We start from the raw sequence: 26,167 nt of genomic DNA, 5'->3' as shown, positions 1-26,167 counted from the left end.
AAATGTGGTTACGGTAAACACATATTGTGTTGGGAGAGGGGAAAACGTGTATTAAAAATAATCCGGCAGGAACAATACCAGATGACTGTCGACATTAATGACATTTAGTATATTGAAGCAATTTATAAAGTGGCCATGCATGTGGCGGCACACCCACCGGCTCACCGCAGAAACGCGTCGTGTATGAGGCGTGTACTGCAGCCGGGCTAGCCCGTCTTGCGTTAACGCGCTGTACGTGTAATCGATTGAACATACACAGCAGGAAGATGTATAATAACTCGGTCGAGCAGATAAAGAATCTGCGATATATGAAGCTCTCTCATGCTTCCTGCCTCTTCCCCGCCGCGAAGACCGCGTGCATGTACGTGGTGCGGGTTCAGACAAGATTTTCTGACCGAACCGAGATAAAGCTAGGTGGGGTCGCCAGCTTCGCTGTTTACCCAGTCTTCGCACGTACCACTAGTGTCCCTTCCCAGAAAACACAAAACATCCCGTGGATGCCCCAGAAAAATCCGAACCTAACCTAACCTAACATATATCCGCGAGCAGCATCCTGAGGAGGATATTCTCAGGACGTTGCTTCCAGCTGTTTATTTGGGAGCTTCATGCTTGCCCGAAGAAATTGAATATAGCCAAAAACGAAATACATATTGCACACGTACTGCAAAAAAATATATTTAATAATTATTTGTAGGCTATGTTGTTTTAATCATCATCATCATCATTATTGTTATTAGTAGTAGTAGTAGTAGTAGTACTATTTGTCCTAGTGTACAAAGTGCACCTTCCACAGACGGTTCTCCTGAAGTGACAAAAGCAGATCTAAGTGCACAGGTGGTGCAGCACCTGAAACTAGTCTTAAAAATTAAATTATAGGGTTTTACGTGCCAAAACCACGATCTGATTATGAGGCACGCCGTAGTGGGAGACTCCGGAAATTTGGACCACCTGGGTTTCTTTAACGTGCACCCAAATCTAAGTACACGGGTGTTTTCGCATTTCGCCCCCATCGAAATGCGGCCGCCGTGGCCGGGATTCGATCCCGCAACCTCGTGCTCAGCAGCCCAACACCACGGCGGGTGAAGATATATAGGCGTGTAACGTTGGTTCGAACTGCATTTTAATGATGGCAAGAAACAAAGCCGCAAAATTTCTGAGATTTCAGAGCATATGAAAGAGCACAAATATCAAAACGGAGCCCTACAATATGGGTTCTCATATCCAAGTTGCGTCACCCATATATTAACCCAATTTGTAAATAATGAATTGCCCTCTAATTACAGCGTGAAACAGTAGTGTCTTGGAACACATCCTGACATCATCCTAAATGGTCCTGGTATGTTCTCAGTATCTACTTGGGACGGACAAATGGACCTGATCAGGAGCCTTTTAGGATTAGTGCAGGACATCCCAAGCTATAGGTTGTACAAGTGTGTCCTGATGCCAACATCCCAGAGACTTACTGCAGGATGCCTTTGCGTTGTCTGGGTATGTTTTTCTTTAAAACCAATCAAATACCTCTGCCAAGTTTTACAATGAATGACGTAGACACCAAAATTTGAGCAAGAGCAGTGCTGCGGGAAGCGCAAAATTTATTTTCGAACACTTAACTTAAACGAAATATGTGCGTCCTTTATTGGCGACAGCAGTGAAGGTTCGCTGCAGGGACGGCAGCGAAGTGTTGGTGTGACCGTGTGTCATAGAGGAAGGAAAGCTAATCTTTCAAGAAGATAAAATTGGTGCGGTGCAGCCACTATCTGATGATTTTCTGCCTAATCGCTAGCGGGTGTGCTCAGTTCCGATAGATTTGTTCTTGTTGCGCACAAGGCTTGAAACGTAGCTGTTCTGCACATTGCAATACCTTGTAGCAAATGCGTATTATCGCGAGTAACTCGCTTACTCTTGTGGACCGTCACAAAACATTCAGCTTCGACCATTCGTGCGCTATCGATGTAGTACCGCCACTTGTTGTGCGCATATATTCAAGTGTGCGCCCATTGACTTATTCTTGACACGTTGGCGAAAGAGTGGATGTAAGTTTCCGTGCTGGTTGGGGTAGATGTGCGTAAATACTGTGCGCGAAACCTACTATATTACAGGAAACGGCCCTAGTCCCTTTATCGTTGTTTAACGAGCTACTCACTCTTGCCGACGTACCCAGGCTGAAGCCCTTTCTTTGAAAGTTAGCAATACAACGCTGGCGGATGAGCAAATTTGTGTATCCTCGAGGAAAGCCGTACATCTCGAAGTGCCGGAAACACGTGCGGACAATTGCAGCAGCGGTCCGAGAACTTGTCCCCACATATTCATTACATTCGTTAATATGCCAGTCACTATTTTTGCAGCCAACTACTGCACACGTCTTCAATCCACATGATTCAATCTAGCACTATTGGAGCACAGTGCGTTTGCGAAAACTCAGTCGCATTTCCGACAGCTGATCGCACAGAAGCAAGCTTATTTATATCCCGCGGCGTCGTTGGCGTCTATCTCCACGCCAGATGTGCAATAACGCCTCTCTCCTCCTCTCCCCCTCTCCACGCCATCTGTTCGATAACGCGCTTCTCCCTCCGTCCCTCCGTGTCTTCATCCGCCACCTGTGCGATAGCGCGCGCATGCGCGCCTCTCTCTCTCTCTCCTCCTCTCCGCACCAGCTGCTTATATAAACCCGGTGCATGCATGCGCCGCTGCCTCAGTTGCTAGGGTGCCTCGATGCCCAGCGTCCGCCGTGCAGGGTGGAGGCAACCCCGCTGGCGTCGCCATATTGTGTCACACGAGCTGAGACTCAGCTACGCTTGCGTTCATAAAGTGTTACTCGCGGCGCGCTTCCAAGTGCTTTGCCATGATGAGAATTTTTTTATCGGTGTCCCATCTTCATATCTTTATAACCAATAGCCGTTAACTCGTCGAAGGTCCAAGACGTAAATGTATGGCGCCGGGAACATGCCCCAAGTTGCCTAATTCAATTTACATTTAACATGCCGTGTGTATGCTTGAAATACGCACTATTTGTTTTGCGCTTCGATGCTTGGTATATAAGGTTTGCGACCCCCTGTGTGTGCAAGTTTTTCTTTTTCGCTGTTGTATTTTGGTCTACACGTCACGCCTCCTTTACCGTAGCCAGCCACTCGCGCACGGCGGTTAGTTTCCCTTGCGTTGCGCGTGCTCTTCGCGTTCGTTGCAATTATTTGACGATATCTACGCGCAATTTTTGTTGTTTTTTTTTTTTTTGCCCACAGAACTGTGTGCTGACAGGATTAAGCTGGTGTAAAGATAACTGCGATATGAAAATAAGGTTTAGTTAGTGCTGTAGAGAAAAATGTAACGTAACTTGTCTGTGTCAATCTTGCGTAGTACACACAAGAAATCAAACGATGCACAAAATACATTTACTTATAATGTCTAGTACAATCAATCATGAAAGAGATATGTACATGAAAAATTATATGTACTGTGTGGCGCCTGAAGGTTATGTTGAAAGACGAGATAAAAAAAAATTAATTCGCAAGGTAGGCTCGACACACAATTCGGGATAGAGCTTTTTTTTTTATTTATTCATTACATGGGGGGGGGGGTTCGGCGACCATCGCGTTGCGGTATGCTCCCTCCTATCGACCCTTTTTGTGGAGCAGTTTGTTTTAGAGAAACGAGATGGCGCTCACGGCGGTGCGCCATCTAATGATAATCAGGGCAGCGAGCATAGGATACAGGAGGTTACGCTGGAGGTGGTGGATAAGTACAAATATCTTGGAGTATTGATAAACAATGGAGCTGAGTACCTAACGGAACATGAAAAATATGTGACGGCTAAAGGTAGCAGAAATGCAGCTGTGATGAAAAATAGGGCACTGTGGAATTACAATAGGTACGAAGTGGTGAGAGGGATTTGGAAAGGGGTGATGGTCCCTAGTTTGACTTTCGGCAATGCGGTCCTGTGCATGAGATCAGAGGTTCGAGCAAGGTTGGAAGTTAAGCAGCGAGTGGTAGGTAGACTGGCTCTGGGAGCACACGGAAATACACCAAATCAGGGGGTACAGGGTGACATGGGATGGACGTCATTCGAGGGCAGGGAAGCCAGCAGCAAGATAGAATTTGAGGAGCGATTGAGAGAGATGGCAGAAAAGCGGTGGGCAAGGAGAGTTTTCAGTTATTTGTACATGAGGAATGTTGATACAAAATGGAGGAAGCTGACCAGAAAACTGTCAATCAAATATTTGGACTGCAGGAGGGGTGCAAACCAGGAAACAGCGGTTAAGAAAAAGGTTAAGGAAACAGAGAGGGGTCTGTGGAAAACAGGGATGCAGACGAAATCAGCACTGGGCACATACCGAACTTTCAAGCAAGAAATTGCCAAAGAAAATATCTACGATAATTCTAGGGGAAGCTCTTTGTTGTTTGAAGCCAGGACGGGAGTATTGCGGACTAAGATGTACCGAGTCAAGTACCAAGGTATAGACACGTTGTGCTGTGCGTGTGGAGAAGAGGAGGAAACGGCTGAACACCTCATACTTTTCTGTAAGGGGCGTAACCCTACAGTGCAAGGCAACGGGGCTGATTTTTTCAAAGCATTGGGGTTTAGGGACAGTGAAGGCAAAATAGACTTTAAGCGGGTAGAAATAACCAAACAGAGGTTATCTGATTGGTGGATAAAATTAAGGCAGGGGTGAAATTTCACCCACCACAAAGTACAAATTATCTTAATAGTCATGGCTAGGTGGCGTATGTCACCGCCCGATTTAAAGGGTTCAGCCTCATCCATCCATCCATCCATCCATACCTCTCCTCAGTAAAGCCCCTCTGTATTGACCCTTTTCGCGGAGCAGTTTGTTTTAGAGAAACGAGATGGCGCTCACGGCGGCGCGCCAATACGCGCCATACCTCTCCACTGGAGAGAGAGCAAACGCGACTTCTTCCGCCGCGCGAAAGGCTGTGGGGGGACGGGAGGGAGGGGAGGCGGCGTTTAGCTGCGGCACCAAATCCGTATTTATATAAAAACGTTGCGAGGCGAGAAGGTGGTAAAGATTTCCAACGCTGCTCGACGAGTTCCCCGTCCTGATCTCGTCGAAAACCTCCGAGCCGCCCCCAGAGGCCCTGACAGTTTTTTTTAGGGACTTTACCTGACAACAGTCGCCAACGCCGCGCACGTTCGGTGCAAACGCGGGCAAAGCGGGGACGGCGTCGACAACAGTTCTACGCATTGCTAGTGCTGCTGCATGTCCAAGTTTATACAGCTGATAAAACTACTATCCCTACTCCGAATAGCTCTCTACTAATTTGCTATCGCAATTGATGCTTCGCCCTTCGGGAGAAACTGCAACATTTTTTTTTTTTTTCCCTTCCTCCACGTAGACAACCAAGTGCAGCACCCGATGTCACATCCTCTTCCCGGCACTACACTCTTCTGCACGAAGTGCAGGTACAGTGTACTAGTACACTGTAGTGCAGGTAAAAGAAATGGCTCTATTGCTAGAGTGTACTAAACAATCGTATTCTAGTACACTCTACTGTTGCTTCAAGTGTCCTTTTCAAAATGGCGATGAATATACGATAAATGGAGCCGTCTGCTAGCTTCATGGTTAGCCTCGCACCAAGTGAGACCACTTTTGTCGCAGCAAACCTAAAACGCTGCAATAGTACTTGATTAAAAGGTATAATTTTGTTATCTTAAGTAGTAGACAAAGTTTAACAGTGAGTGACGTGAAAAAAAATGGGCATTATAATTTTTGAAATGAGCTGATGCTTTGTAATTAAGTCTACCTATTATTTAGTTCATATAAAATAACAGTAGCCGTGCTGTCGGGTTTTTACCTTATGAGCAGGTTTACGAAGCACTCGTATTGCTCATATTTCTTGTGAAGTCTGCTTGGTCTGTTGACGAGAGTAGCTTGCTGCTCTCTTTCTACGGCTTCCGCGGGTTCATTTTCGCCGCTACCGCCGGGGAATTGCTGAAATAGCGGTGAGTTCGGCATTCATTTTCGATAAGTTGACCGCCTGTCAGTCGCACGGTCAGCGTATTTGTTTCTCGTGATCGCGGCTAGCGTGCGTAGTGATTCGCGGCACCGGTCAGAACGCCGACGTAACTGATAGTAGTAGCGGCACAAAACACAAGTGGTGTGTGCTAGCCCTAACCACGCCGCACGCCGCAGCACGGGGCGACTGTGAATTGACCGGCCTTGATCGCTCTCAAATCGTCGCACTGCGTCGTGAAAGATGGCCGTGGGACTTAAGGAAGACGGCCAAGCGCCTTCCCACGCAGGTTTGATACGTGTTTCTTGGCATTTCATTGCGTTCTGTAACTGCGTTGTCAGTGTAGCGGCAAGTTGAGTCACAAAGGCGGCTCGCTGCCGGGTGGTCTTTCCTCCTACTCACACCGTGGGATCCACTGGTAATCGACGCGGGCACATTTCATTTCCTGTTGCAGGCATGAATGCCGACAAGCTAAACAAGCTCCAGGCTCAAGTCCGCATCGGCGGCAAGGTGAGTTCGCGATTAGTTCTTTTCCCCCCAAAGCTTGACGCGTTAAAGCGCGCCAGCTTACGCAACGAACGTTCGGTCATGTGCAGCGGCAACGTGCTTGCGAACGCCATCTGCTCCCCGTTACTAATGGGCTGTAAGTGTCAAGTTTTAACTGTGCGCACTAGTCAGTGCCATTCTCTGTGTCGTACCCGAGATCGCGCTGATTGGGGAAGCAGCGTAGCGTGGTGGCGGGGGCGGGTGTCAGTTTCACGCCTGCTTTTCTTTGACCACATTTGGATGCTAACACGTCCCGATTGCGCTGCTGGTGTCGTTTACAGTTTGTGCGCACGAGGGTGAATTTCCGTTTTTCGATCGTACAAAATGGTGGCGATCTTCGTGTCTGCTGTGATTTTGACGGTAGTAGCTTCCCAGCGTACAGGTTTGTACCAGTATAGTAGTATCAACTGTAAAAAACGTTCAATGGCTGATAAATAAATATTGATAATGAGTAAATGGCGCTGTGTAATGCCGGTTATCGTGAAAGCGTTGTTGGCGTCAACTTTTTTTAGTCAGGTTATCTTACTTATTTATTGATTATTAAAATTTTGCTAATGACACGATAATTTCGTGCAGAGGACAATTTGCCATCTATCTACATTGTGTGGCAATGCTGCATTCGTGGTTTTACCGACTTAAGAAAAAATAAATAGCTCATGTGCGTACCTGGCAGTTGCAGAAAGTTCACCGGGATGATGGTAGCAGCATTGCCATTGCTTTGCTAAAGTCGCCCGAATCAAATCGACTGTCATAATCGGTAGGATGCCTTTCTGCCACAAAGAAACAGCCTAAAAACCTGTGGCGACAGACGGTAACACCAGCATGCTCAGTCGGGTAAACTTTGAGTGTCTTTAACATTTCTTTTCCTGTTGTATGAATACTACGAGTATAATGCTGAATGAAAATAGACCACAAAATGCATACATGTTTCGCACCGTAATTGATAATGTAAGCATGAATAATATGAACATATTAATTTATATTGTATTCTTTTGAACTAATGGCTTGCATTTAGTATTTTTTTTTTAAATGTGTAGTTTATGCGATTTAATTTGAAATATGTCTGGCAGGGTACAGCACGCCGGAAGAAAAAGGTGGTCCACAGGACAGCCACAACAGACGACAAGAAGCTTCAGAGTTCCCTCAAGAAACTCACTGTAAATAACATCCCAGGAATTGAAGAGGTGAGTTGTGACATTTTGTGAGCACCATCTTACAGTTCAGGTTAACTCCCTCCTTCTTGGTGCAGAAGTCCATATTGAGCAGAGGTTTTGACAGCCACATAACCTTCATGAAGCACTCTTTGTCTGCAGAGAACAGTCGTGTGGCACAAGAACTTCCGTGAAGTGTAGTAAAGTGCATTTTATCAAGGTGGTTTCTGCCAGTGTGGCTCTTCGAACATTGCCACTCTCAATACAAGCAGCAGCTCTTTGGGCTGTCCAGTTTGGTGCATTTTTTGCTTGAGAAAGCTTATAACCAAAATAACTGAAACTTGGTGTGTCGCAGCTGGTCAAGCTCTTCTCCAGCTATGACATGGTGGGAGCTGCAGTGTTTTTCTTATGATGGCTTGACAGGCATGTGCTGGCCTTGGGAAATATGTGCTGGGGAGAGCTCCTGAAAAGCGGTTGACATTTCTAGTCTTCTGTATGCCACAACTCCAGAACGAGCCACCTATGGTAATGCTTTTAAAGACTGTGCAGCATACAGTGCTCTGCAACCGCACTGTACTCGCCAAGTTGCTGTTTGTCTGCACATAAAACCTGCAGAGGCAAGTTACAAAAATTTTGCTGCATTACAGCTCCAGTATCATAGCATTCGTGTTGCTGTGCAGTGCTTATGCCTGTCACTGCTGGCTAAGCTATGCGTGAATAGTTCTAGCTGTGACTCTCATTATACATTGCAAGATGTATAGTCAGGCATTCATTGTAATGTGTGTGCTCTCAAGATCATTTGATACATAGGAAATAATGTTGCAGTACAATATTTTTGTGCAGTGACGCTGATGTAATAGATCTTTTATACACAATGCTAGTTTGATGTACTGTATTATGCCCACCTAAAGAAGCTCTTCTCTGTGATTGGCCATGTGCAGGTAAACATGATCAAGGAAGATGGCTCTGTGATCCACTTCAACAACCCCAAAGTCCAGGCTTCCTTGGCAGCGAACACGTTTGCAGTCACGGGCCATGCTGAGACAAAACGTGAGTGGCCACTCCAAATGTGTTTATCTTGCTACTTAAAGCAGCAGTGCAGGACAACAAGTCAAGCTGGGCAAAGCTTGTTCAGGGCGAAAACCGTAATGGTTGATTGAGCTTGCATTTCTCTCTCTGCAGCTCCCATGCTCATGTCGTTAACTTAAATGGTTTACTGCTTTTCAATTTTGCTGCGTTAAATTATTAAGCAAAACTTTGTTGATATGATCCTGTTTTGTATAATTTCCCGGCGTCAACGTTCGTGATCGAGAACAAAAAATGACACAATACAGTTCCGCTTTTTCTTCCTTTTTTTTGGTGCCAGTTGATGGGTTGCTAGATCTCATGCAAACAAGAAGCTAGGTGTGCGCATTGGATCGAGAACAGTAGTCATCCGCCAGAGCAGCAGCCTCCCCACAGTATTCGCCGGCCCGTGTAATGTTAAAACGCCGCGCAGTGTTTCCTATCACAGTACCAGCTAATTTCCCCGGTTGTCATACATGGCATTGACAGCTGTCACCTCCAACTCTATTGCAATAAGGCGTTTTACCTATCTGTGTTGCAGCATGCATGGCGTAATGCCATTGAAAGCGAACTGCACTCGTTTAAAAGATAACTGAAACACACTGCCGTTCCCTGCTGCGGGCAGTGTGAAGTGAGTATCATGTATTGCTATGGCTAAGGGACGCAAACGTAACCTTACGAAAGCCTTATAAACGAGAATATGTCTCGGGTCGCACCAGCTCGGCACACTTGGGCCTCTCGTGCGCCAACTTCGCATTACGTAGATGTCAACTATAGTTTGTCAAATTTTTTAGTTCGGCTCGTAAATTTTTTTTCTGTTATGTATGTATTTTTCGCAAGTTTTTTCTAAAATGTATGAACAAGGTTCTACTGTTTTTAAAAGCAATGTAATAGGATTGCTAGCATAGCCCCATCCAGGCATTGCAACATAATCTGAAATCACAAGAGCTGTTTCGTAGATTATAAATATGCATTTCCCAAAGTTCTTCGAGCTACGGTGGACAGCAGGGGAAATGCCGCCGCCCATTTTAAGGGGGTACTAGCCTATTCGAAATGTAAAATGGCGGACTAGGCCGCAGTTTTTTTTTTTTTTAAATTAATTTACTCGTGATTCTTGGGTGTTCCTTTATCATGTGGGGAATTATTAGAAAGAAATGAAGTAGAATTGATAAATGTGCACATTTCTAGTGTGCCATCGCACTGCTGATCGTTCGCTTTCCATCAGCACAACACCATCGTAAAGAGAAGAGATCGAAGCTTTAGATAGCCATAGCACCATATGGCTCTTAAACAAAACAAAAAAAAGCTCAGTGCCATTTCACATTTAGAAAGTGGATGACTAGCGGAGTAGTATATTTTAACTGCGCTAACCCACACGGACAAAGACAAGGCAGATGAGACGTGCGCAGTCTAGCTCGACTTGAGCTCTACTTCAGTGTGTTTCTTTTGCAACGGGCCACGTCTTGCCTCCAAGCGAATCTTCAGCGACCGTGCATTTACCGTGAACACGTGCGGCGAACCTTGATTGAGACTGTTGAAACTTCCAGCCGGTGAACCGGTGTGCACGAAGACAACCAGTCTGCCTCGTCTTTGTCCGTGTGGGTTAGTGCAGTTAAAATATACTATGCATGTCAACCAACTAGCCCGACTTGGAGCTCTACTTCGGAGCAGTATATATGGTGATAATTGATATTGATTTAAATAAAGACACATACATGAATTTTTCTTTCTATAGTCTATTATTTGTCACTAAGGTGACTATAGCTTTGTGGTCGCTATGGTAGACGACCACGAGTTCTGTAACGATGCTTGAGCGAGAATGGGCGTGAAGGCGACGGGAGGCGTTAGGAGCCTTCCACCGCCCTCGCGTCAATTCCTGCGTCTGCTCACGGCTTTGTTCTTCGTATGCATGCTGTTCTTCCTTGGTCTGCACAATACGCGGCCTAACCGTTACACAGCCAGAACGCAACTGAGATAATGTGCCTATGCAGTGCGTGACGTCACCAGCCAAAGAGAAACACCCATTGGCTATTAAACGCAGCTGGGGCACCCCATATCATGATACGCTTTCACTTTGTATCGAGGCTACAGCATTTTTGCCCTACGCACGCAGCAATCCACTGGAAACTAGCATATAATAGCTCCGCTGTAAAAAGCAATAAGAATGAGCAAAAAGAGCAATAATTAAAATTGCGATTCATTACATGCATTCATTACATGCAAAACGTCATGCAGTGACGTTTTGTCAATCGCTGCACGCTGTGTTTCGAAATGATAGTGATTGTATCCGCAAGTGTAACTTTCCAGGTCTCAACATATCCAATTCCAAAGATGGCAATTTCATTCGTTAAACATTTGCGCAAATCTGCTTGTGACTTATGACGCCTCTGAAATCTTATGTTAGCAGAGCTGCTGCTGCTGCTGCTTTCTAACTTTTCTGTGAGGCTCATGATTACCAGTGTAGTAACAAGCGCTGAGCTGCCTTAACACTTGTGTACGTAGTGTCTAGAGATTATGTATAGCTTGCATGCTTTCATGTACACCTTATAAATTGGTATTGGTCGTATTCCTTTGCGAGTGAGCAATTTCAATCTGCAGCAATTTGCGTGGCTACCAGTTTTTAAAGCAATTTGGTGAATTGTCACCCTTGCTGACAAGTAAGTGCAGCTTGAAAAGTTGCATCATGGAAGCGGAAGTTGTTGGAATTTTGCCAAAAAAAGTGTTTTCAGTGCTTTCAAATGTGACCAACCCAAACATCTTTGTATGTGAAGTACTGCAATTTTAATCCACATTGGTGACGGGCAGCCAGTGTGCATTCTGCTATCTACATCGCTGCTCGACATCCTGCACTTATTTCTAACAGAAATCACAGAGATGCTCCCTGGAATCCTGAACCAGCTTGGGGCCGAGAGCTTGACCCACTTGAAGAGGCTGGCCAGTGTACAGAGTGCAATGGGTGTGTATTATTTCTAAGACCATCAGTATCTTCTCTGGTGCTCTATGCCATTTTGCTTGGCTTCCTTTTATCTCAATTCTACGAATGTTTTGAAACACTAAATAAGTCTAGAGTGCCAGAGCATTTTTTCAGAACTGCTTTAAAAATGAATGTGAAATTTCCTTCCCTCTTGAATTTCATGCTGAAACCTCAATACTGGTGCATTAGTGTGATGTCATGCATTTTAGAGTACTTTATCATATTGAGGCTTTTTTGCAGATTGAAAGTTCCTGCTAAGTTCGTGAGTTGATGGTCATTTTTAATTGCAATGAACTCGATTAATTCAAAATTTATGTTAATTCGAAGAATTTGAGCGGTCCCGTCATTTTCGATGCAAATTCTATCAGTTAATTTGAATGGGCTACACGGCTCTATTCGGATAATTCGAAGTTTCCGGCTTGCAGCAACGCTAAGCACGAGGTCGCGTGATCGAATCCCGGCCGCGGCGAGCCCTTAGTGCGGCTTTAAAAAAATCTCTAATAATGCCCTGCCTCGTACTACGCTTGGAGGGGGTCGAATTGCTTGGATGTGCGCAGCGGTGACGTCGTCTCTGTGTACAGTCAACACAAACGTCACCGCGTTGGCGAGCTTCGCACCGCTTAGCTGTCATGAAGGCACAGGAGGTAGCGTCGATCACCGAGACGGGTCTCTGAGACACCTGCTCAGTGTACACGCCAAGTTCAAAATAGCAACCGAAATTTTAGAGAAAAAAAAAGTTGCTGACTTAACAAGCGTGGTGTCAGCGCGCACAAGTAAACATGAATACAGTTAAACCTGGATATAACGAAATTGATAAATTCCCCAAAAACTTCGTTATAAAGAGGATTTCGTTATATGGAGGTTCGGCACGAAAATTCGAAAAAGTATCGCTTACCGTATCTACTCGATTCTTAACGCTTACCGATGGCGTCGTGGCGTCGTATAAGGCCCGTTTATAGTCCGACATCGGCGCGCGGGCCAGCATCGTTTGCGGCCAGTCACACTACGCCGGTTGCGCTGCGCCAGCCGAAACGCCATCTCCTCACGCACGTGCCATCAGCTGTTTTCTTCAGAGCATGCGCAGAACGATCCCAAGCCCAGGCGCCACTTTGAACGACTGTCTGCGACCGTCGGCGAAGCTGCATGGGTGCCTTTATTTGTTCGCGCGAAATGACATTGTGGGCCGGCGCGACCAACGCACGAATGGGTCGGGAGCCAATTCGGCGCCGGGCCTGTCAGGAGCTGCCGGTTACGTTGGCGGCGCCGGTGCGCAGCCAACGCTATTGAGGGGGTCGTTTTCGTCAACGTAACATAGCGCACGCGCGTTATGTCGATTTATAAACTAAAGTCACTGGAACTTTAGCTGAAAAAAAATTAATTTTTTTTTTCTTCGGCAACATCAACTGAAAAAGGAGAGTGCCGGCTTGGCGAGCTAGGCCAGCTGCAGCGAGCAGCGGGATCAGGTTTGAATGAATGGAGGGGGAAAGGTCACGCCCGTGGTGGCAAGATGGCCGGGTCGAGAGATGCAGGCCCGCCTCGCAGTCACCGTGAATTCGAGCGCGCCAAGCGCCGCCGCCGCTTCGCATTCCATCGCGGCAGAGAATGTGCTTCCAGTTGCTGCTCACGCAAAAATGACGAAATTTGGGGCGAAATATCTAGGTTGTCGGCGGGAAAAATTCGTTATTTCGAGGGGAGAAGAAGCAGCTTCCCTTAAGCTTGACTTGCATCTAAGGATTAATTGAATCAACACAACTTTATTGCCTGTGCATTGCTGTTCTCTGAACAAAAGGAAGTTCGTTGTGTTATGCTTTGAATTCATGTTGCTAAAGGTGTCTCCACTCTCTGGTGGAACAAGTTCAAGGTATTTGAATGGACATTTGACCATGGTGCATCTTATTTCAGTGAGCCATTCGGAACAAAGTGGAGGTGCTGGTGCATGTGCTGGCGACGATGAAGATGATGATGTTCCAGATTTGGTTGAAAACTTCGATGAAGCTTCAAAGGCTGAAGTAGTCTAGGCTGTTTGTTCACCGAATGCAAGCACAAAGACATGGCAACATTTGCAAGAGTGGGCTCGACACAGAATGTGAGAAGATGAAGCATAACAGCGTTCATCTGGCGGGCCAACAGTGGTGTTGCAGCACCTGTGTTTGTTGCTTGCAAATGCTCGCGGCTCCCCAGTGTCTTTTCTCGTGATGCCACGCTGGCGTTGTGCGCATCTGCAGGACCTTTTTTTTTTAAGTGTAAATCTTCATCATTATTGATAGTTGCAGATTGTTTTGGGGCTGTCTGGGGAGGGGGTAACAGCTCTGTGTCAAAGGCGTTGGTCGGAAAGTACCGAGAATAAAATGCTGCAAAGCAGACGTGCCCATGCATCGTTGTTCCTTCCTAATGACAAACATTTCTGGACAAAGTTGGATATTCTGCTCACTAGTTCTCAACAGTGCTGAATGCAGCTCATCTAAATTCAATTAAGTGCTGCTCGGATGGCAGGTGTACATAAACTACAATCTGCATTTGGCAGGCTTTGAGGGTCACTAAAGGTTAGTTTTGTATGTTGCGAGAGGTGGGGTACGGGAATCAATTCCTTGCATCTCCACTAAATTATGCACAACTGCAGTAGTTGCTGAAGAACACAGGCAAACATTCACAAATTTATTTAAAGCTTACCTTGAGCATACGCAGTTTCTGAGATGCATAGGCACCATATTAACGATGGTTTAGCTTCAGACGCAGCTCACAAACATGCTGCAGCAAAAGTAGGAACAGCCAAGACTGACAATGACGAGCAAAGCTTTTTTTTTCAAGAACTTGCTCAAAGCAAGCGCACCTTTTCAGCATAAAGTTGGCATCGGGAGGTTTGAAGAAAGTTAGGTATAAGAATGTCTCCAGAGATGCATAGTGTGTTTGGCTGCAGCAAGGCCGACTCCTGAAAGATTGTATGTGGCCAACTAAGACCACCTTTTCTTGTGTATACGGTTATTTTGCTGATTATCATCATAGTTTGGCTGCAAAAGTAATGAAGCATTGTCGTGCTCTGCTTGATCAGTTCTGCCAGGGCAGTGTTCTGGCTTCTGCTGCTGGCACGAGCGTTGTGCGCTTGCGCACAAATACTGGTATTTGTGCTGGTATGGCGTCAAGTGTTGAGGTGACGTGGCGCCCGTATACAAGTTCAAACGGCGTAAACTGTGTAGTCTCCTGTACAGCAGTATTATACGCAAAGGTCACATAGGGTAAAATTTCGTCCCACATCTTGTGCTCTACGTCGACATACATGGAGAGCATATCAGCCAGCGTTCTGTTCAGACGTTCCGTTAATCCATTGGTTTGAGGGTGATAGGCAGTGCTCTTGCGGTAAGAAGTATGGGTCAGCTGGAGAACGTCCTGCATAAATTCGGCTATAAGTGCTGTACCGCGATCCGTGATGAGAACAGACGGTGCACCATGTCGTAGGACGATGTAGTGGACGAAGAACTTGGCCACTTCATACGAGTTTGCTTACGGAATAGCTTCGGTTTCGGCATACCGGGCTAAGTAGTCAGTAGAGACGACTATCCATCTGTTGCGCAAAGAGGTCACTGGGAATGGTTGGCCCAAGTAGATCCATTCCTATTTGTTGGACTGGTGCTTGAGGAGGGTCCACAAGGTGGAGAAAGCCAGCCGGTTTCAAGGGTGGTTTCTTGCGACGCTGACAATCGCGGCAGGTCTTTACGTACCGTTGCACAGAAGAAAAAAGCCGGGGCCAGTAATACTTCTGTCGTATCCTTGCTAATGTCTTAGCGAATCCCAGGTGTCCCGCGCATGGCTCATCATGGCAGGCTTGCAAAATGTCTTGGCGCAGCGCCAACGGCACGACAAGGAGACACGTATTTGGACCGCTTCCGCAGTTTTTCCTGTAAAGGACGTTGCGCAAACAGTACGATGATAAGCCGCGCAAGAGCGAGCGAGGTAAAACACCAACTCCTTGAAGGTGCTCGATCAGTGGCAGCAGCTCAGGGTCAGCGCACTGGTGCTCAGCCATCTTTACGGCGTTGTCGTCATAGTCAGGGTCCGATGATGTCGTAGGGACGCTGACATAGCGACACAAGCGCAGCGACGCTGACAAACAGTCAGCGTCGCTGTGCTTTCTTCCAGATCAGTAGACAACGGTTATGTCGTACTCTTGTAAGCGCAGGCTCCAACGGGCTAGTCTGCCTGAAGGATCCTTGAGGTTGGCAAGCCAGCACAGGGTGTGGTGATCGCTGACAGCCTTAAAGGGTCTACCGTACAAGCAGTGGCGTAGCCAGAAATTTTGTTTGGGGGGGGGGGCTCAGGTTGCAGCGCAGCCTCCTCCTTATAGAATTTGTCGAGGGATCAAATGCATGAATAACTGCATTGCCAATTTCATTGTATATTAGATGCTGCAAACGAATTATTGAACGCTATGCACTGTCCATTAAAATATGTTTTCATAACAGAATATATTCGTATGCCCCAAAAATTGTGGCAGAAATAACTGATATTAATGCTTCCGTGTCTTTTTTTTTTGTCTAATTAATAAGTAAAGAAAGCATCACATGAGCTTTAGAACTACTGACCCTTTTCGCGGAGCAGTTTGTTTTAGAGAAACGAGAAGGCGCTCACGGCGACGCGCCATACCTTTCCTCAGCGACCGCGCACGAATACGAAACCATTACTGCTTCTACCTTGCTTCTGTGCGATCAGCTGTCGGAAATGCAACTGAGTTTTCGCTAACACACTGTGCTCCAATCATGCTAGATTGAATAATGTGGATTGAAGACGTGTGCAGTAGTTGGCTGCAAAAATAGTGACTGGCATGTTAAGGAATAGAATGAATCTGTGTGGCGAAGTTCGCGGACCGCTGCTGCAACTGTCCGAACGTGTTACCGGTACTTCGTGATGTACGGCTTTCCTAGAGGATACAGAAATTTGCTCATCCGCCAGCCTTGTATCGCTAACCTTCAAAGAAAGGGCTTCATCCCCAGAACGTCGGCAACAGTGAGTACCACTCGTTAAACAATGACAAAGGGAGTAGCACCGCTTCCTGTGTCATAGTAAGTTTCGCGCACGTTATCTATACACATCTGTCCAAATGGCAGGAAAACTTACACCCACTCTATCGCCGACGTATCAAGAATAAGTGAATGGACGCAAACTTGAATATATGCGCACTGCATACACACAATAAATGACGGACTACACCTATGGCGCACCAATGGTCGAAGCTGAATGTTTCGTGACGGTACACAAGAGTAAGCAAGTTACTAGCTGTAATATATATTTGCTACAAGGTATTACAATGTACAAAACAGCTACGTTTCAAGCCTTGTGCGCAGCAAGAACAAATCTATCAGATTCGGAACTGAGCACACCCGCCAGTGATTAGGCAGAAAATAATCAGATAGTGGCCGCACCGAGGAACTTCACTGAGTCAGAAACTGACAAGCCACTGCTTCAAAATATTTGCCGAATAAAGAACAAAGAGCAAAACACACTAATCCTGACTGAATTCATAATCGCAAATCTTGGAATGCATATTTAGCCCCACTTTTAGAAGAAGCACCATATAAACTGCCTGCGCCGTTTGGACATAGCTCAATCAGCTCCGAAAGCGCTTTTGCATGTTCTCTGAAGTTGTGATCAAAGCTTCGTGTCATCCACCTAGTCACCGTCTACGATATCTCCGAAAAAAGAGATTTTCTAAGCCGCGCCGGCGTCATACACTTCCATTGTAAACAAGGAGGCAACGGAGGCAGTTGAGGCATGCAATGGACGCGTCATCACGTGATCAAATATGGCAGCGCCCACGGGATCGCCGCGAAAAGGGCCAATATCAGTTCGAAACCAGCAAAGCACTGCATGCAGCTTATATGGAAAACGTAAAGGCCATGAAATGAATAAGTTGACAAATATTTTGATGAATCTTTGTCATTCAAGAACCTTGTTTACATTTTTCTGCATATGCAACGGCCAGGAAGAAACCTCAATGACGCTATCCCTCGTTGCAATCGATTGCGCAGGAGCAGCTGTAAGTCGTCGTGTATTGTAATTACACCGAGATAATACTCGCAGCAGTGAGTACAAATAAAAAGTGGGAGTTCTGCAAAGTATATATTAGAAATGCGAAGATAGAATGGAATATACAAATGCGAAGATACAATTCGCTAAAGGGCAAAAAAAAAAAAAACCGTCGCTGGAAACAAAGTTCACTGCTTGTATACACAAAACCTCGCAACAAGATATTTAAAAATACGTATCAGTCTCCAATAAATCTACGTATGTAAGCAAACGTCAGTGTATATAATGCGTCAAATACGACAAATAAACATGTTGCTCAGTCACAGATAGTAAACTTTGAGCACAGAAAGACAGATGATCCTGGCAAGAAATCGTGATATGTACTTGGGCCATGCAGCGGTCGCGACAGTGCCATGTGGGTAGAATAATAGAGGAATAATGCATAAATCAGTACGAAAATGTGTAATTTACCTGCCTGCACAACGCCAACAATTATTCTGCACCCAAAATTAAAAGAAGGTATTCCTTCGTTTCAAAAAAGAAATAAAATCAGGTAGCTGAAAAGGAAAGAAAAGGACAAACGAAGGCCACAGATAATGCGGTAAGTTGAACTACCCAATATTCGAGTGTGTTTTTGGCGAACGGCGCGTGGGCCGGGCTTTCAATGAGCAAGGTCGGTCAAAATTGGTTAAGTATCCTCGTAATTTTTGTATTCGCGTGATAATTGTGATCATGATGTTAACTGCTAGAATAAACGGCATAAATTTCTGCGGTTTTAAAAGCTATTGAACGGTCATACGTTTTAATAATTAAGAAGTGCTGATTAAGAAGAATAATTAAGAAGGGCTGATGGGGCTGAAGCCCCATCTGCCCCCCCCCCCCCCCCCCCCCCCCCGGCTACGCGCCTGCGTACAAGTAGGGTCGGAATTTACTAATTGCCCACACAACGGCTAAGCATTCTTATTCAGTGGTCGATTAGTTCTTCTCAGCCTTGGTGTGACTGCGGCTTTCAAGACTGCGAGAGGTACTGGGATCGATACCCCGCACCTCCACCAGAAAAATGTAACGTAGATCGGGAGTCTTGAAAAAAAAAAAAAAAAAAAAGAGCGTGCAGCCTCGCGCTTCGTCGTCTTTCATGGCGCCGACCTTTGCGCGCGCCATCCCGCGGTGCGGGAGCCCCACATCATTGTGTCAATATTCAAGTGTGCGCCCATTCATTTATTCTTGATACGTTGGCGATAGAGCGGGCGTAAGCTTCCGTGCTAGTTGGAGATCTGTGTAGATACTGTGCGCGAAAATTACTACGACAGGAAGCGGCACTCACTCTAACCGACGTTCCGGGACTGAAGCCCTTTCTTTGACGGTTAGCGATACAAAGCTGGCGGATGAGCAAATTTCTGTATCCTCGAGGAAAGCCGTACATCTCGAAGTGCAGGTAACACGTACGGACAGTTGCAGCAGTGGTCCGCGAACTTGACCACACAGATTCATTCCATCCCTTTATATGCCAGCCACTATTTTTGCAGCCGACTACCGCACACGTATTCCAGTAGCGCACCCAGGATCTCTGCCAGGGAGGGGGTTGACAGTTTGCCAATACCATCTAAACAGCACTAATTTCGATTTCTTCACGGGAAATTGTCAATAAAATGCGCTTTTTGCGAGTGTGCAGACGATTGCGCGTCTTACATCTTAGTTGCAGTACTCAAATGCGTAAGGAAAGAAAAGGGGTTAAACAAAAGGGGGGTTAAGTCGGCCTCAGGGGGGTTCCAACCCCCGAATCCCCCCCTGTCGGTGCGCCACTGACGTATTCAATCCACATTATGCAATCCAGCATGATTGGAGCAGAGTGCGGTAGCGGAAACTCAGTCGCATTTCCGACAGCTGATCGCACAGAAGCAAGGTAGAAGCGGCAATGGTTTCGTATTCGTGCGCTGTCGCTGTGGCCACGTGCGGCGCGCCGCCGAAAGCGCCATCTCGTTTCTCTAGAACGAACTGCTCCGCGAAAAGGGTCAATACCACCTGTCAATATAGTACTATCTGTCACTGTTCCGCAGTGTCTAGGAACGAGCCGTCGTAGCGATTGCGCTGAAGTGCGGAAGCCGAACAAACTGTGCATGCAGTGGAGGAGGAGGAGGGGGGGCTTGATCGCAGCCACTCCCCCATTGCTGGAGTGGCTGCGATCACTGCAACGGCAAGCTGCGACCTCTGTACAAAGGGTCAGGGGATAAGCGAGACCTTACGAACTACAGACCGATCGCCGTGACGCCGGTCCGGCCTGTATCGAGTGACCATGCAAGTGGTGAAGGCACGACTCCAGCGCTGGGTGAAGGCCACGGGAATCCTTGGAGAGCTTCAGATTGGTTTCCGGCAGGGACGTCGCATAGAGGACATTCTCTTTGTCATCACGCAAAGCATTGAGCTGGCGCTCCAGGCCGGGGACCCATTGTATGTGGCTTTCCTGGACATAGCTAAGGCCTATGATTGTGTGGACCGAGAGATCCTCTGGAAGATACTGGCAGAGATGGGCCTGGCTGACGAAGATCGCGTACTGCTTCAGGCAATCTACAGCGATGTGGTGGCAGAGGTGGAGTGGGATGGCCTTAAGACTGCACAGGTAGAAATGCCTTGAGGCCTCCAGCAGGGTTGTCCGCTGTCCCCACTCCTGTTTATGGTATATGTTGCAGGTGTGGTCCAACGTCTCGAGGCCTTGGATTGTGGCTTCACTTTCAGGCACAGGGAAAGCGGGCTGCTGGTGCAGAGACGGATTCCAGCGCTAGCGTATGCCGACGATTTTGCACTCCTTGCAGGCTCTCCGGAGGAGCTGCGGAAGTTGTTAGACTTATGTGGCAGGGAGATGACGCGACTGCGACCGAGGTTCAGCGCCACAAAGTGTGTGGTGTTGGTTTGGGGGGCACAAGATGCGCGGCCTGACACAACATGGAGCCTACAGGGCAACCCAATCCTCAGGAGCACCAGCACAAAATATCTAGGCATCAGACTGACAACGAGCCCAGAATACCTCTCGCCATATGAGAGAGAGATGAGAGGCAAAGAAGCCAGGCATAAGGGAGTTCTGTGCCAGAGGTCCTTGTGGTCGTATAGTAGGTACGAGGTGATGCGAGCGCTGTGGAAGATGGTAGCAGTTCCGGGGCTTACCTACGCTAACGCCGTGCTATGCCTCTCCTCGGGAGTGCGGGAATTCCTGGAGAGGTGCCAGAAAGAGATAGGCACGCTGGCACTGAGAGTGCACAGGCTCACACCAGTGGAGGCGATACAGGGGGAGATGGGATGGTCCTCCACCACGAGAGAGGCGGTGGCAAAGGCGACATACGAGAATCGTCTACTGAGGCTTCCGGGGGAGAATGTCGCACGACAGTTGATGGTTCACACCATTTTCGCCGACAAGTCGAGAAAATGGACGGGAAGAACGGCTGCACTGCGTCGGCGTTTTGGGTTACCGACGATCTGTCTGGAGGAGGCGGCGCAGAAGCCGAGGGATCCAATGGGCAGGGGAACACGGCTTCAGGTGCGACAGAGAGAGGCAGCTACGTGGCGGAAAGCCGCAGAAGTCGTCCCTCGAGTTGTATCGGAGTGAGATGCTTGAAATCCGCACCGAGTGCTGCTACAACTCGAACGTGCGCCCTCTGTGGAAAGTCGGACGAGACATTGCGTCACGTGGTCCTGGAGTGCGGTGGCATCTTTCCAGCAACCCACACACAGGCGCTGCCTACCGCACTTGGTTTCAAGACGGAGGAGGTCGGGTCCGTGGAGGTGACCAAGAAACGCCTCAAGTTTTGGTGGCAGCATGGAGCGCTGCGCCGATGACTGTGCGAACATTTTTTTTTGTTGTTTCTGAACACGAAAGTATGTTTCCATGTATTTTTTAAAATTTTTTACTGTGGTCACGCCGGTTTGGACAGGGCCAACTACAGCCCTGTCCGTGTAAATAAAGTATATACAAGTAGCAGATTTGATGGTATAATAATGTCGAATACGATTCTTTGCACCGGCATCTTGTCGATCGGTTCTCACGCACGCACGGTCGCTGCCGCCTTGTGCGCGATGCTCCTGAAACTTCACCTGTGGCCATTTCGAGCTGACAAGCGCAGTGCATACGAGCGCTAACGATCGTTTCACTTAAGTGTTTACATTCCTATGCGCCGCGGAGAGAGCTGAAATTTCAAACTAAACTATGTTTGCCCTTTACCTCGAGGGCGCCGCACTCCAAAGCGGTGGGATGACGTATACCAGCAAGTGCGCCTACGTACATCTATATGCTGTGACGTCACTCATAGTGACACTGGACACTTCGAGTATTCAAGGCAACATCTGTTATTTTTGTAATCTGTTGCTTCAATAGAATTAAAGTTTGGAGAGATAAAACACACAAACTGAATGTCAACGCGTTCCTGTTTTACTTGCACTGTAGCAAGAGAGATGTACTTCCGTTTCGTCTGTTTGTTCCCACGTCGTGCAGTCGCGCGTGCTGATAACGAAACTCATTTTGTACCGTGTTCCAGAGCGCGATCATGCTGTGATCCGCTTGCGTCTGCCTCAGTGTTCGTGCAGCACTGATACCGCTAGTCGGGTGTCCTCGTGCACAGCGCGCAAAATCGGGCGCTGCGCGAAGCAAGACAAACGCGACAGCTCGCGCTCGAGGCCGTCACCAGAAGTGCGCCGCGCAGCAAAAAGAGCGAAAATAAAAAATAGCCGCGGGGGCCCGTGACGTATGCGTCATGTAAAACGTAGGGAAGGAATTTCACTTGCGGAGGCTAGACGGGGCAAATGGAGTCTTCTCGGCAGTGGCGCTCGCCTCCCGAAATAATGGGTTCGCAGCAACGATATATTTCTATCTCGGCTATTGATAGAAATTTGAAAAATCCTTGCGGTAGAACGCTCTCTGAGGGCACATAACTTCCAGCGTATAACCAAAATTTGCGATGTGGCCTGGTGAGGGGTCCTTAAACATACTTTTGAGAAAACACTCCCTGTAGCCATTCTGAGCATTAACCCTTTCTGTACCAACCTTTCAGAAAACCATGAAAGTTCCCAAATTACTGTTTATTGTGAAAAGCTTTCATGTTCTCTGTTACAATTTTTTCATGGTTTTGAGCTGCAGACAGGTACAGCCACAGTAACAGTTCTTGGAAAAGTGAGGCATGCTTTTGTTGTCTTCGATGCGACAAAATTTCTCGCACAACAGGAGTTGCTGCGTTCTAGCGCAGTCATGGCTGGCTGTTCTTAGCGACGGCTCCTATGCAGACTGCACTGCAGCACCAAGGAGTCAACTTTCATTCCAACAGTGGTACTAACTCCTTTAACGTGGAGCCAGTATAACAAGAGGCGAGGGAGAAAAAAAGATCTGGTTAAAAAAAAAAAATGTGCATTTAACTTCTCTTCAAATTAGGTATATGCAAGCTACCTTTCATTTTGTGGCGGTCAGTAGACAAAGGGACAGGCGAGAATCGTCACTGGCACACATTGGAGAAAAAGATTGGACAAGCCATGCGCGACCTTGGGATGAAAAGGTGTGGTGGCAGGAAAGCGTGGTGGTGCCTTGTTGCACGTCTGTTGCTGAAGTACTCAATTTTGCAACACAGCCTGCATGTTGACCTCACAGATAAGCTTAGAAAACTTGTATGAACTGGAAATATGTTAAAAGCCACAAGTTCTGAACATTGTGTGGTCACATTCTTGGATCGCTCTTCTGCATTTAGTCTAGCTAGCCACAAGCTCAAACTGGAACACTGAATAACTGTGTCACGAATAGAAATTGGAGTCATTGTGTGTATGTGTGTGTATGTATGTATGTGTATGTATGTATGTGTATGTATGTATGTGTGTGTATGTATGTGTGTGTATGTATGTGTGTGTATGTATGTGTGTGTGTGTGCATGTATGTATGTATGTATGCATGCATGCATGCGTGTGTGCGTGTGTGTGTGCGCGTGTGTGTGTGCGTGTAGCAGTAGCTACATGGTGTACATAGTGCCGTAACTAACATGCTGCCTGTACCCTACTAATAAGAACAGTATACCACGTAATCTTGAGCTTTTATTGACTTCCAGAGGCAGATGTTTCTTCAAAGCCTCACATCAAGGAAACTTGAGACATGGAAGAAAAACAAAAGCACCTGTTCACTGGAGCTTCTTTGTATCACATCCGCAGAGCAAAGCCAAGTTTCTTGTGGCAAACAATTCAGCTTCTGGTTCTTTCACGAGTGATGTAATCCATTACAAAACAAGGTACACAGAACAAACTTTTGCACATGGAAAATGAAAACGTGCCAGAGAGAAGATAGGCAAGCAAAAAGGAGGGAACAAAAAATTCTCACTTTCTAGGTTCACACCAAAGGTGAAAAGTGTTTTTATCACAAAATGCTCGTCGAAACAACACTTTTGTCACTGAACGACTGAAGAAACTGCCTCCATATTGGCCCCTTCTGAGAACACAAATCGTCACTTTCATGCTGACCAATCTTCCACCATATATGACAGGGAGAACTTAACACCAGTGCAAATATTAATGGCAGAATCAAGTGAGTGCACAATTGCAGTATACCTTGGACTGCAGTGATAAGCTTTACGAATGCACATGTATTCGACAGTCAAAAATGGCTTCACCACGCAAGCAGCGATGAACTGATAGTCTTTCAGGCAGGGATGGACACTACTGCAAAGGGCTCCGAAAATGCTAGCAGGCAAATCTGTAGAATGAACAGCATGTTTATGAAAAGTGGCATCGCGTGACCTTGAATATTAAAACTCTGCTGTCACTCACACAGATTTCTCAGGGAACACCGAGAACACCAGTGCAATAAGAAAATTCACCGAGTCAATCTACCGAAAGGTAGGCTACCATGCAGCCCCACCAGAAGGCAGTGATAATAGGTAAAATGATTAGTCAGACTCCACCCTATTAGCATTCAGTCACAAGCATTATTTGTATTTATGAACTGTATGCAGCACTGCATTTGTCATAACACAATTTTCTTCAGCATAAATGCAGTAGCATTCAAAGTGACAGCACTGTTACTAGTGTAGCAAAGTGTTACCTAAGAACTCCACGCCTTGAGATATTATCTCTGAAACCGTAGAAAAGTCAAAATAATGGGATGTAAGCAACTTAACCCCACAAACAAAACAAGTCACCTTCCTTGTCCTGAGAGCTGGATCCATTTGCAACTCGAAACTATTGTTGAACAGATGTGTGAAAATTGAAAAGATGGCTTGCACCCCTAATTAGCAAAAGATTGGAGTGACGATGATGAAACAGGCAGTAAATTTGAGATTCTTTGAAAAGCTGAGCACAGAAAGCAGAAAAAAAAAATTAATATGAACTGTGAAACAAACTGGTCAGGGTTATAACATGGGGAAGTGTTCCTTGTTGAGGAATGCAGCTTAAGAGACAATATGTCGGCAGGGTCCTGATTGGCAGTCTCTTGGTCTATTTGTTTTCCTTACATGCCATTCATTTCGTACTTGAGTTCCATGAGGTTGTCATTTATCCGTTCAACAACCTCGTTTAACCTGGAACAGAATGCGAGAATTCTTGTAAAAATTCAATGGCCCCCAATACAAGAAGAGACTGGCAACTTGCAATCTGACAACAGCAAAGAGTTCTATCATCCAAATGCGACATGAGGAGTGCCATGATCTACTGAACTAATGAAACTGTTACCAGAACACATCATGTGCCATGTTTACCAGGCACCTCTACTGTAGAAAAGCCGAAGAGGCGCGCGCGCGCGCGCGCACACACACACACACACACACACACACACACACACACACACACTAAATTGGTGTTCTTTTTAATCCGAAGCTGAACCTAAAATAAAGTTTGAAATTTGAAATGTGACCAGAACGAACTGTTAACAGGAATTTTTGGTGTGACACCTTTTTTTTTTTTTTTACAAGGCCTTTAATATTTTCATTTGAAAATGTGTATTTGTCAGATTAACAAAATCGCAAAATGCAGTGCTTGGCACATGTAGCCTGGAAGCTGGGGCAGTGCTCGTGGAAGCCATTAATGCTGGTCTTGATAAAACCTGCACGGCTTAAGTACGTCAGCATGTTACAAGAGTGCAAGTGGCGTCCTTGTACAAGCTATTGCTGGACCTGGATAAGGCTAAGAAGGTTAGAAGCTTTAGAATAGTAAAGCTGTTGGGCTAGTTGGTTTGACATCATCTTGCAAAGGGGACCGCAGAAGTGTCGCTGAATAAAGGAGACCAAGACAGGAAAGACTCGGCTTTCCTGTCTTGGTATCCTTTTCTTCGCAACACTTCTGCACTCCACTTCGCAAGGTTAGATGTATCGAACTCTGATAATGCCAGCTATTTTCGGAGCATGTCACTAAAATCAGATTAATACATCGCTAAATTGTTGCTAATTTTTGCTGTAAGGCTGCTACAATTATCGTTAGAACAGTTGCGCTAATTTTC

General features: G+C 46.4%; 3 protein-coding genes across 4 annotated transcripts in view; 2 read left to right on the top strand and 1 right to left on the bottom strand.

Annotated features, from left to right (window-relative positions):
• The first annotated feature begins 5,830 nt into the window (after positions 1-5,830).
• On the top strand, positions 5,831-14,064 carry LOC119433863 (transcription factor BTF3 homolog 4). Of its 2 annotated transcripts, none has more exons than XM_037701138.2 (6): positions 5,831-5,956; positions 6,422-6,477; positions 7,584-7,697; positions 8,606-8,714; positions 11,593-11,685; positions 13,606-14,064. In XM_037701138.2, exons 2-6 carry the CDS (start codon positions 6,424-6,426, stop codon positions 13,719-13,721), a joined length of 486 nt encoding a protein of 161 aa, XP_037557066.1. In that variant the 5' UTR covers positions 5,831-5,956; positions 6,422-6,423; the 3' UTR covers positions 13,722-14,064. The 2 variants fall into 2 exon arrangements, with proteins under 2 accessions (XP_037557066.1, XP_049514402.1); XM_049658445.1 differs by lacking the exon at positions 5,831-5,956 and adding an exon at positions 5,982-6,256.
• A 5,950-nt stretch (positions 14,065-20,014) lies between these two features.
• On the top strand, positions 20,015-20,353 carry LOC119432849 (uncharacterized). The gene has a single exon (XM_037700001.1). It carries the CDS (start codon positions 20,015-20,017, stop codon positions 20,351-20,353), a length of 339 nt encoding a protein of 112 aa, XP_037555929.1.
• Positions 20,354-23,765: 3,412 nt separating this feature from the next.
• Positions 23,766-26,167, bottom strand: part of LOC119433512 (required for excision 1-B domain-containing protein-like) — a 44,227-nt gene continuing 41,825 nt past the window's right edge. The window contains exon 5 of the mRNA XM_037700750.2: positions 23,766-25,253. Coding sequence (XP_037556678.1) covers positions 25,184-25,253 — 70 coding nt within the window. The 3' untranslated portion in view covers positions 23,766-25,183. The remainder of the gene's footprint in view (positions 25,254-26,167) is intronic.

Source organism: Dermacentor silvarum, chromosome 11 (assembly GCF_013339745.2).
Source record: "Dermacentor silvarum isolate Dsil-2018 chromosome 11, BIME_Dsil_1.4, whole genome shotgun sequence".
Taxonomy (NCBI): Eukaryota; Metazoa; Arthropoda; class Arachnida; order Ixodida; family Ixodidae; genus Dermacentor; species Dermacentor silvarum.
The sequence above is the reverse complement of the archived record's forward strand: the minus strand, read 5'-3'. Positions and strand labels throughout refer to the sequence as shown.

Excerpts from the sequence above, each read along its gene's own strand:
- LOC119433863 (XM_049658445.1), top strand. The coding sequence starts at position 6,211 with ATGGCCGTGGGACTTAAGGAAGACGGCCAAGCGCCTTCCCACGCAG. Across the intron at positions 6,478-7,583 it reads AAGTCCGCATCGGCGGCAAG|GGTACAGCACGCCGGAAGAA; the intron begins GTGAGTTCGCGA and ends TATGTCTGGCAG. Across the intron at positions 7,698-8,605 it reads ACATCCCAGGAATTGAAGAG|GTAAACATGATCAAGGAAGA; the intron begins GTGAGTTGTGAC and ends GGCCATGTGCAG.
- LOC119432849 (XM_037700001.1), top strand. The coding sequence starts at position 20,015 with ATGCAAGTGGTGAAGGCACGACTCCAGCGCTGGGTGAAGGCCACGGGA.